General features: G+C 38.1%; 1 protein-coding gene across 1 annotated transcript in view; it reads right to left on the reverse strand.

Annotated features, from left to right (window-relative positions):
* The window catches only part of CPNE4 (copine 4), a 339071-nt gene that overhangs the window by 32141 nt on the left and 290179 nt on the right, over positions 1-16751 (reverse strand). Inside the window, exons 9-10 of the mRNA XM_075212441.1 lie at positions 13816-13902; positions 11197-11256 (exon numbers count right to left, since the gene is read on the reverse strand). Coding sequence (XP_075068542.1) covers positions 11197-11256; positions 13816-13902 — 147 coding nt within the window. The remainder of the gene's footprint in view (positions 1-11196; positions 11257-13815; positions 13903-16751) is intronic.

Consider the following 16751-nt stretch of genomic DNA (forward strand, 5'->3'; position numbering starts at 1 on the left):
TCTTACATGTGAAAAGAAGAAGGCCATTGTCATGCCTGGGTATAAGACCAAAAAATCCACCTCTTATGTGTGGAATTATTTCTACCCAAATCCTGACAGTTGTCTAGCCATTTGTAGCATTGCAAAGCCACAGTCAGTAGACAGAGGAACCTTAACCATTTAAGATCCTCATCCATGTTACGCAATTTAAAGCGAGTTAATGTCAAGCTGTTGGGAAATTCGGAAACTTATACTAAAAAAATAACAACAAGCAGTCCAGCATTGGCTACAACCCTTCTCTCAGGTAGATCTCGACACCTGCAATCTACACCCACAACACCTTCCTCATCAATATCCTCAGTAGCGATCTGAGTTAGTCCTGCATCCAAGTTGCTAAAGCTAGATGACTCCTACACTATCCTGGATTCCTCAGAAGAATTCTTGAGCGTTAGTCCCAGTGCTGCTGCTGCTGCTGGGGGTGGATCTTCATTCCAGAAGCAGACCAAGAAGAAGACTACTGGTAGTTTACAACAATTGTCTGTTAAACAACCCTTTGCAAAAGGAAGTGAGTCTGAAAGCTGTCACCCAGTCGCAAAGCGGATCACAGACGCCATGGCGACTATGTTAGTATTAGATCTGCGTCCAATATGCACTATTAATGCAGCTGGTTTTAGACAGTTACTTGAGGTCTTGTGTCTTGCGTTACCAAATTCCATCATGACACAATTTTACTAGAAAAGCTATTCTTCACCTCTACCAGAAAGTTCTCAAAAATGTAATTATTTGGCTACTGTGACTGGATCACTATTAAATAACTTTTGGTAAGAAAATTATTTAAATCAAATAGCTCAAGGCACTTATTTATGTAATTGCATTTGCACTTATTTTTTGATATTGTGTATATTGTAAGATAGGAAATAGTTATTTCTGAGACCAGGGGAAGAAATTTGTCTCTTGTCTAACCTTGCTATAGGAAATGCCTATTTCTGATGTAAATATCTGATACAAAGAGCCTGCGTTTACCAAGCCTTTGGTGTATTGTGATTTGGGGAAGTGGCTTATTGTGGGTCCTTTTGTTGTTCTGTGTGAATATGTATTCTGAACGGTCTGATGAAAGGCCACATGCTAATCAGGCCTTTTGATGTGTGAGGTTTAAATTGGAGACAGGAAGGTTAAATTTAAAACGTGCTGCTACATTTCCTGCATCTCAAACAAAGATGCAGGATATCACAGCAAGGTTTTTAAGAATTTCATAGCTAAGTATAAATATTAGTGGCTTTGCAATGTCTGTAAATCAATGTTTTGGTAAACGGGGTACATCCTGTTTCTAAAAATAGCCTATGTCAGTACTGTATAATAGATGAGCTGTGTGAGCATGTAATGTATCATTCTAATGTTCCATCTGACCTGACCACTGATACCCTAAATCAGTGGGATTGTCCTTGTCTGGGCACTTGAGCAATAAAACATCACTCTGCTTCAAAGACCTGCTTGACAACTTCTTCAATATTGCTGTAATCCTGTGACCTGCCGATTAGACCCTAAAATCTAATCCGTTCTCCGGCTGATTCTGAGGTTTGGACCCAAGCTTTTCCAGTACCACCACTCTGCCTGCTACCTGCAGCTCTGGTCAGTGTGATAGGCCAGGGAGGATCCATCCACAGCAACCCGGATCCATAGTAAGAGGTCCAGAGTTACCAGCCCAAGTACAGGAGTACACTAGCAGTGGCAGTTACCCAGAAGGAACGTGGTTCTGAGCGCCATAAAGGTGTTTAGTGGTGGCAGCAGGCCCCTCCCACTGCGGCAGGAAGGGTGTATTCGAAATAACAAAAGGGAATGGTGGCAAAGTAAGCCCAGACGGTTCCCAGCAACAACAGACAGGGTGGCATAAGTGGTCCATCCTGTCACAGCTACTCACTGTACAATTAACCACAGATATGTGGACAAGTGGAACTGGGCAAACTAAAGATTATATGACTGTGACAGCCCACTGGGTTGGTGATTCCCCTTCACCAGCAGGAACAGAAGCAGCATGTACCAAAGAACGTCAAATTTTTCAGAGGCAGACTACTCTGTGTATCACCGTCTTCACTAAGAGGCATACAGCTGACAATCTGTTACTAAAACTAAGGGATGTCATTGCAACATGGCTTATCCCACTTGGACTCTCCTCAGGATATGTCAATTCTGATAGTGCCACCAATATTGTGAGAGCATTACAGCTGTGAAAGCATTACATTTCCTGTTTTGATCACACAATAAACTTGGTGGTGCAGAGCTTTTTAAAAAATGACAGGGACGTGCAGGAGATGCTGTCTGTGGCCCATAAAATATCTGGACATTTCCGACATTCGGCAACAGCATATAGGAGATTCCAGCAGCTACAAGAACAATTTAATTTGCCCTGCCACCAACTGAAGTAAGAGGTGGTGACAAGGTGGAATTCCACACTGTGAGGATGATGTACACACTGATTAGGGTGAATATGAGGCTGAGAATGATGACAAAAACATCTTGCCACAGTAGAGTTCATTAACAACACTGTTATCTTAGGTGCCTTAAGCCCTTACAGCCAATTTTTGGACAAATGGCAGATTTACCCCTCTGATGTTTGTTTTTAATCAGCCTTTCAATTGCTTGTCCCTCGTAAGTGTGACCACATACTTTGTTTTTCACTGGGTTCCCCATATCCAACCCGCCGTGGCACCCTGGATTGGTCCTAATCTGATAAATGCACGCATCCCGGGGGGAACAGCGCTCGTCGCCATTTATTAGCTGTAGAATTACCACAGTTATCCAAGGAATTGGTGGAGCGATCAAATGAACCATAACTGATTTCATGAGTCATTCTCAGTTTCACTGTACTGGCCGTGTACTCAGGGTGATGGCGATCTCCTCGTCTTCATCTTCCAAAGTTTAGTCTGCAGGGGCCGGTGACACACCCATTTGTTTTCTCCGGTCTCTTAGCTGTTTTTTAAACTGGACATATTTATCGTCCTGCCCAGAACACAGGGGTCAGTGAACATCTCTAGTTATAATATTAATACCTAACTTAATGCCAGAATCTCACACTGCTGCCTGACCATAACTTCCACAGCCCAGCCCTTAGCTCCTCATAGCCTGGTCCTAAACTCCTCCCTACTTACATGCTGCATAGCAGATGGAAGTATAGTAGCGGGAACCACAGGAGTATAAAAAAAACTATCACCATACTGGCAGTTGAGATTATTTTTATTATCTATTATTTATAAAACACCAACACATTTTGCAGCACTGAACATTCACAAAATTCATGACACAAAAAGTGACATACAATGACTTGAAACAGAAGGTAAGTATGGGATGAGAGGAAGATGAGAAAGTCCGCTCACATGGTGCCAGTATAAAATGGCTTATATTTGTGAGCAGTTGTGATGATTCCCCACAAGGAATTATCCATAGCATCAAATGCTCACTGACAATTTATTGTCCCAGGGGGCAATCTGTTCTTAAGGAGTTGAAAAAATGATTTCTTAAAGGTCTGTGTATTTCACCTTAGATGCTTTTGTTTTGTTATCTTATATATTAAATCATTTGCTTTATTTTATTTTTTATTCTATTTATCAGTACATTGTCCTTATTAGTTTGTAGATTGTCATAGTTTTTACATCACTGCTATATAATCTTCTCGTGTTTTTTGTGTGTTGGGAGTATTAAAAACACACCTTTTAAGTTCTTATTTTAGTAAGCAAAAGGAACATGTTTCTCTACTCCATTATAAAATACTGTACACAGCTTGATAGCCTGCACTTTGATGAAAACAATCATTAAAGGCCAAGATCTGGAATGCTGGTGGAATCACTAATATTGATCATATTCTTTTAACATAAAAGCTTTGGGAAGACTATAGAAACAAAACAGGCACATTACTGCTGTATGTAATAGTTAGTCATTGTTACTACCAACTGTATAAGTACAATAGAGGAAGTAGAGAACACAGCTTGACAGCAGGGAAGTTCTCATTAGCGCTTTAAATTAGCTAGAATGTCTTTGCAGTCTCTCCTCAAGCCTTTGCTTATCACCCCAGTTCTTTTACTCATCAAACGCCCTATTCTTCACAGCTGCTGCTTCTCCAGTCACCACACAATTGTGTTTTTCTTAAAAAAAAAAAAAGAAACGTAAAAACCTAACTATAACATGCACCACAAAGTAGCAAGTAGCAATAGTGAGAATTATTAATCAACATTTAGGGCACATTTGCATCTGAACACTAAAGTGTGCCGTGCATGTGTCACATTTGGATGGCTGTCAGCATACGCTAGCTACCTAGACAGTGCACAGAAAATAAATATCATTAAACCTCATGCCAGCACATCTCTCTCATTCACATAGTGTGCCACTGCCGTCAAACTACACAACACATTGCAAATGTTTTATTTGAAGGAGCCCTAAGGCTTATTTAACAACATGACACAAAGCACACTAGATTCTGCACTCCATAACAACTCATCAGACAATTACTTTGATTAAAGTTTAACTACACTAATTGATGTTGATATCTGGATAGCTGTTACAGCACATTTGTGTTATTTGTACTGTGTCACTGAATGGAAACAACATATATGGCATTTCTACTTCTAATTTAATTATAAAAATATCATGACCAAGTTGTAGGGATTTTCAAGGAATGTAAAACTTTAACCCTATAGGCAATAGGGATATAACCAAGCGCTAATTATTATTAAATCCTCAATCACAGAGGAATAAAGAATAACTAATTAAAATTAAATCTATATGCTGTAAACAAAACCACCATTTCTACATCTCAGAGGGGATATACGCAGCTACTCAACAGAAGTTGATGTGATTCAACTTCATAACAATTGAAAAGAAAATGAAAAAAAAGAGAGAGAAGCACAAGTATATCCTCTCTAGTAAAAATACCACCAGAAAACTAAATTGATATATATGTTTAAAATGTATTACACAATACAATATCATTAAAAACATAAAACATATAAAATAAATTAAATGACATTCACATGCCAGTAAATAGGACCAGATAGATTATTATAAGTTGCATTGAAAAAAGGATCACCTATAGTGCACTTATAGGAAAAAATTGTATCCAATGTCACTTATTTCTGAACGAACTTCTGGATTAATATAACGTTTAATAAAATCGAAGGACCATTCACGCTAGCTGCAGATCACAATCAATTGGATATTCACTTAATCTGTGTGTCACTTTAACAGAAGGAATCACCGTCAATCCATCTGACTCATGAAGTTCTATTAGCGGTTTCTACAATTCACCCATTGGAACCATATAACGTGTCTTTTTATTCCACAGTCTAGTAAACATAAGCTTGTCCACAGTGATCTTACCCTCCTTTGGGCACAATACCAAACGATACTCGTCTAGAGTGGTGATCAGGTCCTCGTAACGTTTGAAATATTCAGCATATCACATCCAGTAAAAAAGTTCACCTTAGGTCCTATTCATATTGTTTGGCAGGGAATGCAATCTTACTGACGCGTTTCTCCACTGTAATAGCGTGGTTTCCTCAGCGATCGTTCAGAGATAATTGACATTGGATATAATTTTTTCCTATAAGTGCACTATAGATGATCCTTTTTTGAATGCAACTTATCATAATCGAACTGGTCCTATTTATTGGCACGTGAATATAATTTATTTTATATTACATGTTTTATGTTTTTAATGATACTGTATTGTGTAATACATTTCAAATATATATCTCAATATAGTGTTCTGGAGGTATTTTCAAGGAATAAATTTGCGAATATATATAAAATCATTTTAACCTGTCCAACCCAAGGTTTCTCTGTCAGTCAGGACCCAAAAAAGTCTGAAAAAGATATTACATTTTCTAATACATATTGGGTCTGATTCATTAAAGAAAGTAAGGCAATATAATGAGTATGTTTTCTCCTGGACAAAACCATGTTATCATGGAAGGGGTGCATATTAGTTTATTATTTTGCACATAAATTAAATACTGGCTGTTTTTTCATGTAGCACACAAATACTTGATAGCTTTATTTTTATACTGAAATTTAAAGTTGATCTAGGACAAGCCCTTCCCAAATTTAAATCTGTTTGGAGTGTGAGGCCTCAAAGGATTGCAGAATTTGTGTCTATGCATGGTTGAGATTACAAGATGGCTAGACTGTGAAACTGGATTTTATAGAGTTTGTTGAATGAAGTTTGAATGGAATATGTTATATAGAATATAGTTTGTGATTGTCCATCTTTGTGTGCGGATAGTTATTTGATGTGAAACTATTTATTTGGTCAGTGTATGTTAGATTACATTATGCTGAGATTATATAGTTAGTATTAATTATAATGGAATACATTGTTTGGTTATGTGAAACTTTGTGCTAGTGCTGAAGAAACTGAATTCATGGGATGAGAGTTAAGATGGCCGACTATGGGCCATGTGATTGTTAATAAACATGAGGTTATATCAAGTTTATGAGGTAAAATTTTATAGTGTGAGATTTTATAGTGTGAGAATATATGATTTTGGTTCATGTATAATGAATGTGAGTAGTATTGGATATAAATGGTATTTGAGGTTTATAGTGTTGTGAAATTTATGTGGAAGATTAGAATTCTTGTTTTATTGAATGCTTAAAATGGTCGATAGCCTGGTGTATCTCCCCCATGGCGCCCCCCTTTATACACACACATACACACATACACACACTACATGAGCACATAGAGATTCACAATAGGTAACTCTGATTCAGACACACACTCACACCACACAATACAAGCTGGTATATATGCTTATATATAACTTATTTATCCATAAAAGAGACAATGAATGTAATGTATTGTATTAACATCTATACTATGCCATCTATGCTTATAGCGTAAACGAAACCTGTTGAGTTTGCATAATATACTTTGTTTACTGAAACTGTTTTATATTATGTATAAGTGTTACAATTAGAATGTTCATTAAGAATACAAAACATTTTAAAAGAAAATACACCTTACATATAGTCTTTCTTGAAAATATAAGCATAAGCTTATCATATAAACAGTGGCCCTGTAGATTTAGATCAGAATATGAAGTATTGGTTTAAACCACAACTACTTTTGCAAGAAGTGTGTTGATGGAAATAGTCATAAATACCTTATTAAATGGTCATCACTGTATTTGTCAGATTACTAGGTCCCCCTTCACCCTTTAAAATGGTCACATATTCCTTTACACAAAAAGTAGACTAAATAAACTAAAAATATTATTTTATTAAACATCTTCAACAGAAAATATAACTCCACAGACAGATCAGGGTTGTTAGCTTCATTGTCTAGGTTCCAAAGCCCCCAAACCTGTCGGGAGCATTTTTTCTGATGCTACCTGCTCCAATTATTTGCGTTGTCTTCTCCACTGACCACCCTGACAGCAAGTGCTCGCTAACCGACACATGTCAAAAAAGATCACCTTTGGTATGTGGTGTTACTGGTGTTTAATGCAGACACAGTTGGTACAGACCCTAGTAAAGGTATCTTTATTATCAATAACCTGTTCAAACATTGAGGGCCTAAATTATAATTGAGCATGACTCTAACTTTAAGATGCAAAATTATGCTTTATTTTATGGTGCATCAGCATTAAATTAGTTTTTTAAAACATTTAAAACTTAAATAATTTAATAAATTGACATAGCCCTTCCCCTCCAAATTGAAACCAGCACTAGTGCTCAAAGCCTGATGTGGTCACAGATAATGAGTGGTGCAAAACAGCATAGTGTCCCCCCACAAAACCTGCAGCTACTACCAGATTATGACAGGTTGGCCCATTCTATAACAGGGAAACCCGAAAGGCAGATTCAACTTGTACATGGGGTTCAGCCCCAGCCTGCTATACAGGCCCCTCTAGGGCTGACAGCACAGGGTGTAATACAAATAATTTTGTATGTGACACTAAAAGTCCAGCAAACTCTGGCAGCCATTAACTGCTGGGTATGTTGGTACTTGGAGTACTACAGGTTCCAGCATTCAGCAATCAGGGCCCACTGGGACCTGTAGAACCACATAAAAAAATAAAAATAAACACACACTGTAACAAAATCCTTTATTATAAATAAATACTCACCTATTCCATTGTTGCCATCTTTATTCTAGGCTTAAATCCATAAGGATCTGTTTTCTTCATGTAGATCTTCATTTTCTTCCAGTAATCCATTGGTTAAACAAAAAACCCTCTTGGAAACCAAAGACACTCTCCACTAGGAACCATGAGTTGATCGGCACTCTAATTGGCTACTTGCGTTTAAACCCCACATGGATTATGAATCAACTTATTTCTATCAATGAACTTCAATAATATATTGTAGTTCACACATAACCCACATGGGGTCTATACGCAAGTAACCAAACAGAGCTGTTTTGTCATGCTCTAGCCAATCAGATCAGAGCTGCTCTGGTTGGATACTGTGGACAGGCACTCTGTCTGTCATTTTTATTTTTAATTTGCTACCAAGTGGAGTAAGTCTATCAATGCCTATGAGGATTTTAATTTTAATATGGATTACTAGAAGAAAGAAGATCCCTTTGGATAACGATGTAGGGAGTAAGTATTTTAAATAAAGGACAGCTAGTGGGTGAGTTTAATTACCCTTACTACAGATCACAGTGGGTCCTGTAGTTCTACAAGCACCAGTATGCTCTGGCAGAAACTGTCAGCCGTGGTTAGTTCTACATCACCAGCACACAAGCAGTTTAGTTTTTATCAGGGTTTGCTAGAATTTGTTATGCCATGGGGTGAAACGAGGAATTAATATCACCTCAACCAGTCTGCACCTTGTTTCTCACAAACTGTGGGCTATAAAAACTGTGAAGATACCAGGTTTTCTGGCCCAATTCTACCCACTTCACTTTGGCTGGCCACCCATGGGTGCCTGCCCAGAGAAGCCTACCCAGTACCTTCTAAGATTCTTATTAGTCACTCAGGCAAATGCAGTTAGAAAAGTACAATAGTACATTTATTGTAATGAAAACAATCACTAGATTATTATGTACACACAGTAAATAAATGCCAGGCAGGATTACCACATAATCTGTCCCTTACCCCACTAGGTTAAGGAGCTACAGTCACCTGGATGTCCTGACTTAAAGACCCATGGAGTTCTTCTCTTAGCTACAGCTGTAGTCCATTGGTAGAGAACAAAACCTCAAAACCAGCTACACCGCACCTTCCATGAATCAAATCTCAGAAGGAATATATCCTCTCCCCCTGATGTGGCTCCTTATATCTAGGGTCAAATTTCCACAGTCCTTTCCCCTCCCTGGGCAAATCCCTGACTCTCTTTCTCTTTAAACATTGGTGGGTCTTGGATCAGGGGGTTGGTAGGGGGAGTGGAGATGAGCTGTGTTTCCGCAGAAGCCCGCTGCTGGGATGCAGACAAAATGTCTGGACTAGTTCTATGGAGAACAATGGATACTAATTGGCCTCCTCAACCTCCAAAGATAGGGTAGCAGTCAGTCCCTCCTAAAATTAATCCCTTACATTACTATGAGATGTCACAGGGTCCCCTGCTGTTCCATGTTTCCTGTAGAGAAAGGATGAGGGAGAATGAATGCAGCTCCAGCCCCCTCACCTGTATCCTGGACATCACCTGGTCTTTACTTATAACCCACCTGGCTTCAATTTGAGAACAATGCATAACAGCATCACTGAATTAACAACCAACACATTTTTACAATGGGTAACATGGAATGAAGAAGTCTCTTATCTAGGCATGGCTACAATGTCCACTCATCCACATGTAATAAGACACTGTAGTTGTACTCTGTTCAGATGAGGAACAAAAGCAAGGGCTATAAAAAGTACCTAATATAATCCACATTATGTGAGAAACAAGGGACAGGCTGGTTAAAGTGTTATCAACTCGTTTCATCACAAAAACATATACTTTTTCTAGCCCTCTGGTTCCCCATATTTGTCAGTCATATTTAAACTTGTATATATTTTATTTGTATGTAGCCAAAATGTCTGCTAGCATGGTTTTCTTATCTTGCAAACTAGTCCATTGTTTCAGCCTAGGCAAAAGGATTATTGTCCACCAGACCTGTATGAATGTGCATCACACCAGGGGGGTCTCTTGTCTTTGTTTAGCTGTGTGTCTGTATGTGCTAGCATAGGGAACAGGTCAACAGATAGATGACTACATTATATATTTAAATGTAATGTCTCTGGATTGTAACCTTACTTGTTTAAACAACTTCTGCTGTATAGCCACAGAACAATACCTGTCCCTAATTGTATCAAAAGCAAATCATTTGCTATCTGTGAAAAGGTAAACACTCCTGAAGTGGTTGTTTCTGCCTTTAAATACCAACTCCAGAGAACGTCAAATTGGCATTCACTACCCAGTGATAGCTGAAGTTAGGCTGGTGTTGAGGCCCAGATCTCTGCCCTGACAGGAAAGGGACAATCAGGGAGCTGTGTGTCCGCCAAAAGGGGAGTGACAGTGACTCAGGACCACTGCCTTGCTGGTAGCCTCGAAGGAGAGAGGGGGAGAAGCTTGAATGAATATATAGCAGTCCCTGAGAGTGGATAGGATACTGGTGAGGTGTTTTCATTATACCCTGTATGTTGTCTGTGCCAGACTGTAGTGTTATTTGTTGCAGTTTATTATTTAAATATGTTTATTGCTGTTTTGTGCTACCATTTTGTTAAATAAACATATTTATTTTATTTCGGATATTTACCTGGGTGATTTTGCACCTTGGATAGGTACCGGGTAGGCCAGCTCTGTGGCACAGAGGGTTATATTAAACCTGGTATCTTCACATGCCACATACTAAAATACTGTTTTTTTAAACACTTTAGATTATTACTCTAACTCGTATCACCCAAGAGGTTAGGAGGAGCCCCAGTGCTATAAGCAAGGGTCTGGTTTTCCATAGATGGGGTTCAAATCTTTTAATAAGCCTGATTACATTTGGGAATTCAGCCAGGTTGGTCTCCCTGTTATAGTGTGACCAGCCCAATATACTGTTGGTTGCAGCTTTTACCTGTAAGCTGTACTCAGACCAGTCTATGAGCGCTGGTGCTGGTTTCGATTTGGCAGGGGCAATCCATTTTTTAAAATTATTTCTTTATTTTATCTTTTATTTAAATACATTTTAATTACCAGTCATCATCATCAAAAAATAAAAATAAAACAACGTTTGCATAAAAAATTACTTACTGTAAACTGTATTTGACATCCACCCATGATATAGTCTAAGAATGAATGCATTTTGTGGATCTGGAAGATGAAATTATAATATTTGGTTTTAATAATTTTTTACATAATGAATTGTATGAAAATAGAAGCTAAATAAAGGAGAAACTGAAAATAGAATCAAAGGAATAACATAAAAAGAGAAGTCACAATACTGATATTATCTGTTCTTATATGTGGTTTCTATTCATTAGATACGGTAGAATTCAGATAGTAAAAGGAAGCTGCTGTGATCACATTTGTACCATACTATAATAACATAATTTAAAAGGAAAGTAACATGTTGCCAATAAAGTATAGATGTATAGTACCTATTATATTTCCACACAGAATTAAGATTTATCTCATATCTGTATTCAACACTACAGAGAAAAAAATATTTTAATACATTGCATTTGAGGGAAGACTGTACTATCTGATCATTCTTTAAATGAACGACATGCACTGTAGAGCTCTGTACATGAATTCTGAATTTATTTGCTACACATGGCTATATCTCTGTGACACTCCCACATCTCAAGTGATAAACGTAGCTCAATAAATAAACTGACTTGTTAGCAGTAATGTACTGTACACAACAGCAAATATTTGTTATCCCCTTTATCTGTTGTTTTCAGGACCATCATTAATGTTGCCATGTATTCTATGAAATTTAATTATTTTTTTTTCTTAGTCCATTTTTGCCTACTTTTGGACGTGACAACAAGATTAATCTCATCAGGGAACCAACACCCTCTGAGAAATAACATGATTCATGTCATCATGCAATGGGGGGGGGGCAGGTGAAGACGCATCCATGAGGGTGGTCTACTTTGCCGGGAGTTTGGGAGGAATGGAAACACCAATATAAAGTCACTTAATAGGGTATTGCGTTATCAGGTCCAGCCAGGGTGACCTGTATGCGTCGTGGCATTAAGTCTCCAGATGTCTAGAGCTGTGCAGGAGGGATGCAACATATTTTTCAGCAAAAAAATCAGTCAGTTGATGCTTGGTGTACAGTGGTGAAAACACAATCTCTGCTGTAATTCCAGAATATCCACTAAAAATGCTTGATTGGGTTCAAATATGTTATCCATACCATATGGATAACATCAGTGCTTATCAAACCAACCACATGTGCTTTGTGGATGAGTGCATTGTCATCATGGAAGACATACCTGCCATTAGTAAAGAAATGATGTAACATGGTGTGACGATGATCACTCAGTATTAGGAAGCAGTGATTGACCTTGCCTTTTAAAGGAATGACTGCACTTAAACCATGCCAGAAAAATGTGCCCTACACCAATAAGGAAGCTTGAGAACCTTCACTGTTGGAAACAAGCACTGATGACTGTAAAGTTCTTTAAGTCAGTGCCACATGTGTACTCATTCATGTGTGGAAAACATGATGAAGGATGGTTCATCTGCCCACATCTCTTCTGTCCACTGCTCAGTCTATTCCATCTTGCTTGTTGCAAGACTGAAACTAAACGTGAATTGCCAGGTGTGATGAATATATGTTATGTGGAGCTGTTGTCATATCATTTTGGATGAAAATTGCCTGTTGATGCCACAGGTTGAAATTTGCAATCAGTTGATATACAGCTGCTTTTGCCTTGCTCTTCAAATGAATGCACAGATATGATATATCTTGGAGTATGCACTTCTGTCCATTGTTGCTTTTCCCTTGTAGTTACAAGGTGACATTTCCTTAAACACTCTTGCTTGTGTAACATTAGCAATTTGATCTGACATGCTCGTTGAAGCTCCTGCCAAACTCTTCCCAGAAATCACCTGTTTTTCAAACTCAAAGAGGTCACCTCTTGCAGCAGTATTAATGACTTCCCTATCATCCACAACACTAAATGCTATGGATGGCCGTGAGGCTCTGTGTCATTAATTCTGGAGCTACTCTTTAGGAGTCTGGAGGCTAGAAACCAATAATGGTTGAGGATATGATGGGAGGTTGCAGATTCACTTATGGGGGAAGTTATCCAAAATTGCACAACCTCTTTAAGAGAATAAGTACTCAAAGCTAATGGCGCTCTTTTCCAGTTTGACACATGTTATAAATTATTGTCCAATTAGTAAGTATCACTATTTAATTTTCCTAATAGCGTAGTAATGTGTGGTATAAAATAGTTGTGTACACAATCTTTACCTGTGGAAAGTAGACATAAAAGTCATGACTGCAGTGAACTGTATATCATACATGCCCTGGATAACTGCCTTGAAAATCCTACTACATTACAGCCAATCTGGGAATTGAATATGCTTTCTAGGTCAGGTCAAAAAGGGGTTGCATATTTATTTATAGACAGTGTGAAAGATTAATGAATGTATAATTGTGACCTATAAATCAACTACTGTCTTATAATTTAGCAAGACAAGTTATAAAGAAGTAAGGATCTAAGCAGCTACAGATCTATCCAGAACTGATATGTGATATCAGTCTTATCACAGGGATGTAGTAAACTAATTCAATGCTACTGAAAGGTTGTGTCTCAGGAGATCTAGCCCTGTCCGGTTATCCTCAGACTACAGAAATAGCAACATTGATGTTGGCTGTTCGAAATACCTTCAGAAAAGCAGATGTCTTACCTTACACAAGTTGAGAATTACAATGCCTGAATTTTTATAGTTTTTCTTTTTCGTTTTGTACTTTGGATTTATGCATTCCCATTGTACCTACAATAAACACAGAACAAAGAAAGATCAGTATCAGAAATCTACAACTCTATCAAAGTCATTTCAATGTGACCAGTCATTAATTTATCTATATTAAATTTTAAAAAAAAAGTACAATTTACCATGTGATACCGATGCCGTGAGCCTGCCTCACAGTGCTGTTTAAATGTCACATAAACAAGATAAGGGTATGTTAAATATTTTGTGGAAAGACTCCCAGTGATGAGATAGATAAGTGCATGACACTATAAAGAAATAGACTTAATGCACTGCGCAATGCACATGTCACAGCTTACCCATTGATTTATATTGACAAGATATGTCATAAACAGTGTGTACAGTATATGGAAGTGTGATATTGACTTAAACTAAATAGTTAAAATGTTTTAGACTCGGCATTCTGTGATTCATAATACTGAACTGACATGCGCTACATTTTCTGGGATTCCCCTGCTACACCTGGCATCCTGAAAGTCAATTAGTTCTGAAAAAGGACATTTTGTCCTACATTACTTCCTCACTAACCACAGCTGCCGATTTCTACTTTTGCCCCAAAGCTCAATTATCGGTCTTGTGTAATGGATTTTCTGACTGAGGTAGCAGACAGACACAGCGAACATGTATCTGGGAAATTCACTAGCAGCTGTTCCTCTAACCTCCAGAGAGGATCCTTCTACCTTTATATGCCATGTGCGTATTGAGACAGTATTGTCAGAAATCAGAAGACTATATTGTTTTGCTATTTCCAGGATGTTAACATAATGCCACTCATATGTCTTTTATGAGCTTTCCATAGCTGCCAACATTAAAATTAGTTTTTAGAAACATTTTTCCTGCTAAGTTGATAAACTGAGCATGCCATAGTTATACAGTCTTGACGGACATTGACACACTACAATCCACTCATGACAAGTTTACTGAATTTGCATAGACCTGTTTTTTGACGTTAGAAACACTCCTCTTCAATAAATATTTATAAAGTCAATAGACTAAGGGCCTGAGTCATTAAGGCAAAAAAGGAGTAAATGTTCTCTGGGACAAACCATGTTACAATGAAAGGGGTGCAAATTGGTTTATTATTTTGCACATAAGTTAAATACTGTGTGTTTTCTAATCTAGCACACAAATACTTGATAGCTTTATTATTACACTGAAATTTAAAGTTGATCTAGGACATGTCCTACCCCAACTATGAATCTGTCCCCACATTTTAAATTTACCTCCCCCTCCAATGTAACATGGTTTTGCCCAGGTGCAAATATTACTCCTTTTTTATGCTTTGCTCTCCTTAATGACTCAGGCCCTAAGAGTAGATGGTAAAAATAGCATTAAAGTTGCAAGCAAACACAAATTGTGCTGTTGTTCAATATTGAAAACAGGGACTTTCCAGGGATAAAAATTTCCACAGATAAATCTTTAAAACATGGGAATTATGGACAGCTAGCGAATAAGTATGCAGTGCCTTTCAGGAGAGCAAAGGGTTTGTGGTTATCATAAGGCAGTCTCTTCATGGACATTTTTAATATACTTTTTTAGTATTATATTGTGTGCTGCTAAATTGGTCCTAATGTGGTTTAAAGTTCATCTAACGTCTACAAATACCACCAAATTAGACTGCAACCTATCAGTTTACTAGAAACCATCACTGAGAAAGCTGCACAGAGTATATCAGTGATGTCACTAGTGAAAAGATACAATCACAAAATGTATTTTAAATGGTAAAAACTAAATTAAAAATATTTGCATAGTACTCAAATAAATACTGTGCTAAAAAAAGATTTCTGCATTAAATTGTATTGTGGACATTGTATGTGCCTTCATATTATAGCATGGAAGATGGAACCTAGAAAATAAATGTTTTGAGAACTGAGGGATGAATTAAGCTTAAAGGATTTTAAAAGCTAAGGCTGGATCATTAAACTGTAGTTTGTACTCTGGGGTTAATAGTTTAACTAAAGGAAGTACGCCTATCTGATGTCATAGGGGAGGGCCAGCCATAGCACATAAGTTAGATGGGCGGAGACACAAGCAGCCTCTTGGCTTCTGGACGTTACCCACCCATCGTCCCTGGTTGGATGACATTTGGGCCTGCTGGGGATGCAGGTTGTTTCTATAGTGATGAAGACGGTTCTGGTACGTCTGGTGTTGTTGGTGGTTGTCAAGGACGAGGAAGTTGGCGGAAAACGCAGTGCAGTCGCCTACCAATGGTTAGGGCGTACATTACGGTAGCAGGCACCCTTAACCCGCCTCTCTTCGATGGAGTCGGCTATAGTCTCAGTCCAAGTACCGCCCATGTGGGTCGGTTTGTGGTTGCATTCCGTTAGCCCAGAAGGGTTGCGGATTTCTGTAGTGCCTAGGGCGAATGCCCCATATAAGGTAGATATGTGCGTCCGGGGTGTGCTTGATTGTCCCCCCATCTGCGGGTGTCATGGTTAATGCTGGGGAATCCTGGTTTGCCTGGCGAATGTCGAACTGACTGCTCTTTTTCCCCACCACCATACCTTCAAAATAAACTCCGCTAATTTTGCCACACTAAGGTGTTGTGTCATTTATTCGAGAATGGTAAAAATAAGGTTAAGAATTTAAAGGAAGTAAATATATCAGCGGTTAAGCATTTTAATATGTTATATCAAACTCTATAGTAAGGGGTTCTTAATCAGGGGGTTCTGAATATTTACCTAAACCTAAACATTGCCTTGTTGTCAGCCACTTATTTCTTAACCCATAGCATAATCTAATCATTTTTGTAACCTCATTTTGGCCCTTATGCTAGAACATATGATAGAACCTATGGGTCAGGATCCAAATAGGAGTCCCCATATCACATATGGTGGATGCTCTTGATGCTA

The sequence above is a fragment of the Mixophyes fleayi genome, chromosome 5 (assembly GCF_038048845.1).
Source record: "Mixophyes fleayi isolate aMixFle1 chromosome 5, aMixFle1.hap1, whole genome shotgun sequence".
Classification (NCBI taxonomy): Eukaryota; Metazoa; Chordata; class Amphibia; order Anura; family Limnodynastidae; genus Mixophyes; species Mixophyes fleayi.